This window comes from Carlito syrichta, unplaced genomic scaffold, assembly GCF_000164805.1.
Source record: "Carlito syrichta isolate Samal-C Ts95f unplaced genomic scaffold, Tarsius_syrichta-2.0.1 Scaffold309834, whole genome shotgun sequence".
NCBI lineage: Eukaryota > Metazoa > Chordata > Mammalia > Primates > Tarsiidae > Carlito > Carlito syrichta.
In genome coordinates, this window is record NW_007253930.1 from 121,483 (window position 1) to 130,529 (window position 9,047).

The following is a 9,047-nucleotide window of genomic DNA, read 5'->3' on the forward strand; positions in this document are numbered from 1 at the left end:
AAAAAAAAAAAAAAAAAAAAAAAGAGAAAGTAAATATTCCAAAATATTAAACAATCTGAAATCCAAAACACTTCTGGTTTCAAGGATTTCAGATGGGATATTCATCCTGTAGTTTTAGTTGAAGGCCCTCAGATTACATTATTTTTATCTCAAGATTGGCTAGAAACAAGAGTGACTTGTTTCTTGCCTAAAATATTGTCATGTGTAGTGTCTCAGAAACTCTTGAAGTTCCATTAACAAAGGGGAACTACCTGATACCACCCTCTCCACCCACTTTGTACACTCATATCTCTCACTGCTAGGTCAGGATCAGATTATTTCCTGATTACAAAGTCACAAAATAAATACTAGGATACGGATGAGAAGACTAAGAAAATATACAATGAAATCCTGCTGGGCAGTCCCCATCCATCAGCACATTTATATGCTTTCCTTGTTACATGAGCATCTTGGCAGTGGTCCCCTGTATTAGTTCCCTTTCCTATGACTGTTGTAACAAAGTACCACAAACTAGGTGCCTTATAAACAGGAATTTATTCTCCTACAGATCTTGAGGCTAGAAGTCCAAAATCAAAATGTTGGCAGGGCCATCCTCCCTCCGAAATATCTAGAAAGAGCCCTTCCTTGTCTTTTCCTGGCTTCTGGTGTTTGCCAACAATCCTTGACATCACTTGGCTTAAAGGTATATCACTCTAGTCTCTGTCTCCGTCTCTATGTAACCCTCTTCTCTGTGTGTCTGTGTCTCTGTGTCCAAATTTTATTCTTCTCATAAGGACACCAATCATCAGATTAGGGAGCATCCTAATCTAGTGTGGCCTCTTTTTAACTTGATTACATTTGCAAAGACTCTATTTCCAAATAAGGTCGTATTCTGAGGTTCTGGATGGATGGGAACTTTTGGGAGACATTGTTCCCCAGTATATTCCCGTATTTTCACATGGGAACCAAGGAGAACAGAGAGGGGGTAGATTGGGTGGTATTAGTTAGTTCCCCTTGGAATTTGTCCTTTTCTCCAAATTCCAAGGACACAGACTTGATTAAAATTCTCTTTAATGTTCATAGCAGCAAGAACATCATTGCTTTTCAAAATAATATTATTTTTCTAGGAGCCAAGAGACTATGTCTGTTTCTTTTTATTCCCAATATCTTTCTAGCTAAACTTCATTCTTTTAAAAATACAGATAAGTCTATGGATGATTTCCATCCCTTTCTTCTGTTTTCAGTATTTGTGTCATACTTTGTCCATTTGCCACCGACAGATTGCTATTCACCAGTAAAGAACACGTGGGAAATTCGGCAGGATGGAAGACCCATCATGGTCAATGTCATATGTCATTTTTGGCCGGTTATTGTCCCAGTAAAATTTTTAGAAATAGTCATTTTCCCTTACCCCATCAATGAGAAATGAAGTTACCGAAGTTAAAATATTGTTGGGGACATCCTGAGGAAGTGCAGGGCTGACTTCTTTTCCTAACATTGGCTTGCATAAATCGTGATTGTTCCTAGGCTTCTTTTACTGGGCTATACCCATCCCTGAGACTTCTACCAGTTCTCTTGTGGGCACTCTTTCCCCATCCCATGTTCTCAGTGTTGTGCAAGATATGTAGCAGTGTATACAGAGGTTAGGATTGGTAGAAATTAATGGTACATGAAAGCTGCGTTTAATTTACAGCTACAATTACATGGCATGGATTTTAATGCCTCTGCATGCTCCCTAGATAAAACATGTTATGACTTACCCAAGTCATAGGGTTTTATGAGTTGGCTCTGGGTTTTAGAGAAATCTGACAAAAACTCACCCATCTAGGATGAATCAGAAATTTTTTGTGGTATTGTTGGTGATGGTGTTCTTGAATATTTCAGGCAGGGGGTTGTCCCATGGTACTTTGGGAGAGAGTTTTAATGAAGGACTTTTTGTACCCCAGTTTCTGTACTTTGCCTTTTCTTGCATTATTTGTTGGTTTGTTTAATGTTTTAGGTGATGAAGCCAACCCTTGCAAGTTTCAGGCCTGCAATGAGTTTTCTGAGTGTCTGGTCAACCCCTGGAGTGGAGAAGCAAAGTGTAGGTGCTACCCTGGGTACCTGAGTGTGGAAGAACGGCCCTGTCAGAGCATCTGTGACCTACAGCCTGACTTCTGTTTGAATGATGGAAAGTGTGACATTATGCCTGGCCATGGGGCCATTTGTAGGTATGTTGTAATGTGATTTTGACTTTAAAAGCTACAGATACTTCCTTGAAGAAAAAGGGTCTACAGCTATACTTTTAGGATAATGATTACAATATTTTTATGGAAAGTATATCTAGGCAATAGATGGATGCCTAATTCTCATGTGAAGATTGACTCATTTAATAAGCCTGAATTTCAACTGGTAGTTTTATTCTGTTAGGGAGCTGTAAAAAATATTGTCTAAATAAGTCCTACTGAGAATACGTGGACTGATTGGAGATCTTTGTATTATAGGTTTTAGTGATGGTGATAAGGAAGCTAGTGTCCAAATAAGGTGTAAACATAAGAGTAACACCTTCTCCAATATCTGAACATGTGGACATGAAGGAGTTTTATTGTTCTACTTGAATTATACTCTTAATGGCTTTGAGTTCCTCTAGTCCTAGTGAATATTCATTCAAAAATAAAGAAAGGTAAATATTTGAAGTTTTCAAAATGATGGCAAAAAATGTCTTTCTTTAATTACATCTGAGATCCATTTTCTAAAGGTAGAACCAACGAGAATGCTGCAGCCGAACAGGCTCAGTGAGCCTGACAGTCCTCAACCTTTCAGCCATACACAACCAAAGATTCATGGTTGTAAGAGGAGAGAATGCTGAGAATAAGCAGGAGAAACATAGACTAGAGAATAATTTATAAAGTCAGCATGGGCAAATTTTAGCATATGCACAGATGCCAAAAACAGGAAATAAGTGGAAACGATCCAGAGTTTTCTATATGAAAAAATATAAAGTTTACCTGGAAAACTAAGGGGGGAGGGCAGAGAAACAGCTTCTTGGTGTCCAGAGAAATTAATATTATTTTGAAAATCAGTGATTTCCTTGCCATTCTAGGGATTGAAGTTCTGTGGGCTTGGGGTTGAAGGGTCTCTTTAGGGTGGTAAAAGGGGATTGGGTATCTGGAAGTCTGGGTTCTAGACACATCTCTATAGCTGACTAATTATATGACCTAATGTCAGTCTCTTTTCTTCCAAGATCATTTTTTAAACTCACAAATAAGGAGGTTAAGTAGAACAATTTCTTCAAGTCTATTCAATTTTTTTTTTTTTTTGAGTTGGAGTTTCACTCTGTCACTTAGGCTGGACCTGCTCAAATAATCCTTCCACCTCAGCCTTCCAAGTAGCTGGAACTACAGGCACGTGCCTCCATGCCCAGCTAGGTCTATTCAGTCTTTTATTCTGTCATTTACAAATGGTCAATGAAGACTGGCTAGGTCAATGCCAGATATTATGCACAGCCTTAAATTCTATGATCATTCAGTCTGATTATTCAACTCTTCAATAAAGCTTCATGTGGTCAGCATTAATTTCTCTACCTTTCCCTGGTCTCTTGGCAGTTTCTGCTGTGAATCATTACTTTGAGCAGAGTGATTGAGACTTTGGCCTTGGTGATTGTTGGTTACAGGTGCCGGGTAGGTGAGAACTGGTGGTACCGAGGTGAGCACTGTGAGGAGTTTGTGTCCGAACCCTTGGTCATAGGCATCACCATTGCCTCCGTGGTTGGACTTCTTCTCATCTCTTCTGGGGTCATCTTCTTCCTCATCCGGACTTTTCAGGCACAGAATGTCAGGAGAGAAAGAGAGAGGCCTTTCAGGTAAATATGGAAAAGAGCTCTCTGAAGGAAGAAAGTGTTCTGTGCACTCATTCAGTTAGCACTTACCATGTGCCAAATGTTGGACAAGGAACTGGGTGGAGGAAAGAGAAAGATGAAGTTGAAAAAAGCATGATCCCTCTCCTCAAAGGGGTGTCTGATTGAAAAGATACATAAGGAGTGCTATGAGCAAGATGCTAAGAAGCCTAGATGATGTATAAATTTGTTTTCCATGGGCGACAAAGTCTTAAAAGTCTTAATGATGATTGTGATATTTGGCTCGACAGAAGAGTAGGCATTTGCCACTCTTGGGGTAGGATGCTTTCTAGCTAGTTGAATGAACATGAGCAAAGTCAGGAAAGCGGGCATGAACCTCAAGGCACAGGGAAGGAAAGGCATGACTGAGTGTGGCCAGATTGCCTGTGTCATGGTGGGGGGAGGGTTGGGAAGGGAGTGTTGGAGACAAGATGGAAAAGTTCAATTTCCCTTCGTGGAGAACCAGATCTATTACAGCTTCATTCCCTTTGGCTCATACCAGTGGTAATTAGCCAAATATTCTGACAAGAAATGAAATCTGGTTTTCTATATAGTTAAATATGGCTTCACTGATAGGGCAATAAAACCTGGTCTACTTGCTAGACTAGGAATCCAAGGATCAAAATCCTGGCTTGTACTTCTATGCTTCTAGAGTCTATAAGACCTGTTACTTCAGGTTTAGGTTACCTTCCCCCACCCTCAGACTTGCCTAAGGAGGCATCCTTCCAGCACCCATGATATACCTCCATCATTATTCTTATGCTTTTAGTGGAGTTTGACTTCTTATTAGACTGTAGTCTCATTCAGGGCAGAGAGTACAACAAATTATTTGTATCATCAGCATGTAGAACAGTCTTAGGCATATAATAAATGCTCAGTAAATATGTGTAGACCTGAATAGATTTTAATTGAGACCCAGCCCCCCCATTATTACTTATTTTCCAGTTTTTGACATATATAACTCAGGGGATGATGAAGCTGTATTGGTTGATAAAATACTATCTACTGGCAGACATAGTTCCCAACCAACATTTATTGAGTGCTGGGTACTGTGGTCAAGTAAGATGAATGAACATGAAACAGCTCTCCTTGCCATGGACTTGAGGCGATCATAATGACAAATTATTTTTGAGATTGACCTGGATATTTTTCCAGGTCTGTTTTTCAGTCACCTCCCCCCATCAGTGTCCAGCTCACTTACATTTCATCCCCAACAGAAATCTTGTCCCAGCTGAGTAGCCTTCCAAGCAGTTGAACGTTCCAAGAAGATCCTGAATCAATCACATCTTTCTTTCTGTGGCTCCTGCAGGCAGCCTGACAACCTTTCATCCATTGAGAATGCTGTGAAGTACAACCCTGTGTATGAAAGCCGCATGGCCGGGTGTGAGCAGTATGAGGGGCCCTACCCGCAGCGTCCCTTCTACAGCTCTGCGAGTGGAGAGATGATTGGTGGCCTGAGCAGAGAAGAAATCCGACAGATGTATGAGAGCAGTGAGCTTTCCAAAGAGGTAGAATTTTTTATTTTTTTTAAATTGTGGGGTACAATTCAGGGTTAGGTCTACAGATATTCATTGTGCAGGTACTCTTGTTGATGAGGTGTGCCCTCCCTTCCCCAGGCAGATTTCGACTACTGTAAATCCCACCCCCTCCACTGCAGTTTCCTGCTACTGTCAAACCATTTCTTATAGTATTACAGTAGTTGTTCAAGGTCCACTTATGAGTGAGAACACGTGACACTCAGATCTGTGTGTGTGTGTGTGTGTGTGTGTGTGTGTGTGTGTGTGCGCGCGCGCGCATGTATGCATGTATGTATGAGAACGTGTGTGTATGTATATGCATGATATACACAGGTTTCAAGAAAGGATGACAAATATTTCACAAATTGATTTTTGACCTTATATCTTCCAGTCGGTGTGATATACAGGGGACAATCTATTTTTAAAATAGTAATTAAATTCAATTTTTCTTTCTTTTTTTCTCTTTCTTGCTCTGGTGGAAACTAATAGAACAAGGGTATTCAGTTCTGAACTGTGCCTTATTTTCCACCCAGTGACTCTTTTTTCCATCGGTATCAAATGCTCTCTCCTTCCCCCCTTCTTTCCTTAGAAATATGTTTGAGTTAGAGCAGTATGTGTAATATCCAGAGCAGTACCTGTAATATCCAGAGCAGTGTAAGATCCAGAGTAGTACCTGTGATATCCAGGACCTTCCATTTTTCTGAAAGGGTCACCCTGAAAGTCACAATTCCTTATAAAAAATGAGAACTCAGCCGGGCTTGGTGGCTCAGCCTGTAATCCCGCGCCTTTGGGAGGCTAAGGTGAGTGGATTGCCTGAGCCCACGGGTTCGAGACCCGCCTGGGCAGCGAGACCTCATCTCTACAAAAAAATAAAAAAAAAATTAGCCGGGCGTGGTAGCGCGTGCCTGTAGTTCCAGCTACTTGGAGGGCTGAGGCGGAAGGATCGCTGGAGCCCAGCAGGTCGAGGCTGCGGTGGCCGGGAGCAGCCACTGCACTCCAGCCTGGGCGACAGAGTGAGACTCCAACTCAAAAAAAAAAAAAAAAATGAGAACTCTTTTGAAAAGGCTGTTGAGGTTTTTCTCATGCAATGTGTGGCTCCCTTTTTTTGTTTAAGGAAATTCAAGAGAGAATGAGAGTTTTGGAAATGTATGCCAATGATCCTGAGTTTGCAGCTTTTGTCAGAGAGCATCAAATGTAAGTGTTTGAAACAGCCCATGCCCTTCTGTCTACCCCACTGTCATAACAGTTTCCTTTAAAGTAGTGGCACCAGGGTGAGAGGTAATTCCTGTTCATCTGACAGGGGTTTTGGTGATAACCAAATTTGTTGAGTTCTTTAAAGTTTATGTATGTCCACACAGTTTATCTCATTTATTCCATATAATGGAATAATATAATGAGGTGTTACAACTTGTATGTTTCTTATTTGAAGAAAGGAAGGCTTGGAGAGATGAAGGAACTTACTTGAGATGACAATGACAGCAAGTGGCAGAGAAGATTTCAATCTAAGACACTATCTGTTTGGGACTAAAGATCCCTGGGCTGTGTCGAATTTTCTCTCATGTTATCATAGCTCACCCATCATCCAATGCCATAAAATATTTTCTTTTTTTTTTTTTTTTGAAAGCAGGATTTATTGAGAGAACAGAAAAGCTCCCACAGTGAGAGGGGACCTGAAGGGGGTTGCCCACCATAAAATATTTTCATAGATGAATTCCATGAAAAGGATCTGAGTAGCCAAAATTTCTCATGTTTTAACACTTTCTTCTATTCTATCTCTACAGATACTTTTCAGTATGCTTTGAATCACATATCTCACTAAAGTGTATCTCTTGCCTCTGTCAAGTTTATCTTAATTTCACTCTCCTTCCATTTGCCTTTCTCAGCATGCATTTTGGGCAAGTGTCTGTGATTGTTTTTCTTTGTTTTCCAGGATCCATAACCAGATTTAGGTTACAAAATAAACTATCTTGTAAAGCAACCACTGTGGACATTGTTTGAGGGTAGGGGGAATTACAACTTGATACTGATATTTGGTGCTACTACTGCCTTCATGGAGGCTCATGAAGGGGCTAGCCAGGTGTCTTCACCTGCCTTTTAGAAAAGAAAAACCAGAGCAATGCATGCATGTAAAAGAAATTGATAAAGGGTCAGATAACACTCATGGCCTAGAGTGTAGCCTCTGCCCCTTTTCTCCAAATCCCTTTTTTTCTGACAAGCAGCTTCTTCACTCACTAAGATAAGGGACAAATTGACACCTAAGGAAACTGAGGAAGATGTTTATCTAATCCCATGTGTATGGTAGAGCCACCTCTAAAATTCTCTGAACATCTGACTTGATTCCCAGGAGGTACTGCCAATCTTGAATGCTATCAGAGCAATATTACCAGAAGTCTACCTTTTAAACCAGAGAATCCATTCATCCCTGAGTCTTCAGCCAGCAGATGGCACATGGTGCCATTTCAGTTGCATGTTCTTCAGTAGGAAGAACTTGAATTATGTTTTTGTCATTTCTAAGACCCTTTATTAATCTTTCAGACCCACCTGCCTGAATGTGTTTTCTGAATTAAAAAATACATCTTACCTAGGCCAAGACAACCAAAGAAAGTATTCAGGAGAGTCTTTTTAGGGATAGGCAGCTAGACTACATGCTTCAGTTTTTGTTTTTCTGGTAAACTGTCTGGCATTAGGAATATACAAAAAAGTTGATGAAACAAAGAAGATTTAAAAATAGAAGCTTCTTTTAAACAAAAGAAAATATACACAGACACTATAGTCTTATTAAGGGAAACATTCATAGAGGAAGTATGACATTGAAAAACATGTTAGACGCATAATCCCTACAACATTTTCGGTTTTCACTTAGTCTCAGAGTTTTTATCTACTAGGTAGCCCAACAAAATGTTAGTGGACTTGATTTAGTATTTAGTAAAAGCATTATGTGATCTTTGTAGAGTGAATTTTTTAAATGTAGCATAGCACAGGGCAGCTTTTATTTAAAGAAAGAAAAAAATAGAATGTATTGATAATTTTAGGAATATAACTTGGTAATGTATTACAACAAAAATGAATCTCAGTACATTCTTGCTTTTTCAATGAATTGCTTTTTGTTTTTCCATGACAGGGAAGAGCTCTAACAAAAATTCCTAATCTGAAACTGATTAGAAGCCTGAAGAAGATGGAGATTACTTGTTACCTATGTCGTATAATTAACTTGGATTTTGAACGATGTTGGAAGAAGAATTTTCTTTTCTTTTTGAGTCATAATCTCACTCTGTTGCCCAGGCTGGAGTGCAGTGGCATAATCATGACTCACTGCAGCCTTGATCCCCTGAGCTCAGGTGATCTTTCCACCTCAGCCTCCTGAGTAGCTGGGACTACAGGTGCACACCACCATGCTAATTTTTTTGATTTTTTTGTAGAAATGAAATCTCACCATGTTGTCCAGGCTGGTCTCAAACTTCTGGGCTCAAGCAAGCCTCTCGCCTTGCCCTCCCAAGGTGCTGGGATTACAGGTGTGAGCCACTGCGCCCAGCCAGAAGAATTTTCTATGGAAACAAATTAAATATAGGGCACGCTTTTTTTTTCCAGCTTACATTTTCAGGATGTAGTAAGAAATGTGACCATTTTTATTTCTGCTAAGACCAAAAGCTGTGTTTAAAGAAATTCAAAACTGCATG

General features: G+C 40.0%; 1 protein-coding gene across 1 annotated transcript in view; it reads left to right on the top strand.

The window, feature by feature from the left end:
* Positions 1-7,319, top strand: part of IMPG2 (interphotoreceptor matrix proteoglycan 2) — a 106,047-nt gene extending 98,728 nt beyond the window's left edge. The window contains exons 15-19 of the mRNA XM_021717522.1: positions 1,979-2,189; positions 3,632-3,819; positions 5,150-5,361; positions 6,485-6,564; positions 7,301-7,319. Of these exons, the coding sequence (XP_021573197.1) occupies positions 1,979-2,189; positions 3,632-3,819; positions 5,150-5,361; positions 6,485-6,564; positions 7,301-7,319 (710 nt within the window). The remainder of the gene's footprint in view (positions 1-1,978; positions 2,190-3,631; positions 3,820-5,149; positions 5,362-6,484; positions 6,565-7,300) is intronic.
* Positions 7,320-9,047: the final 1,728 nt, after the last annotated feature.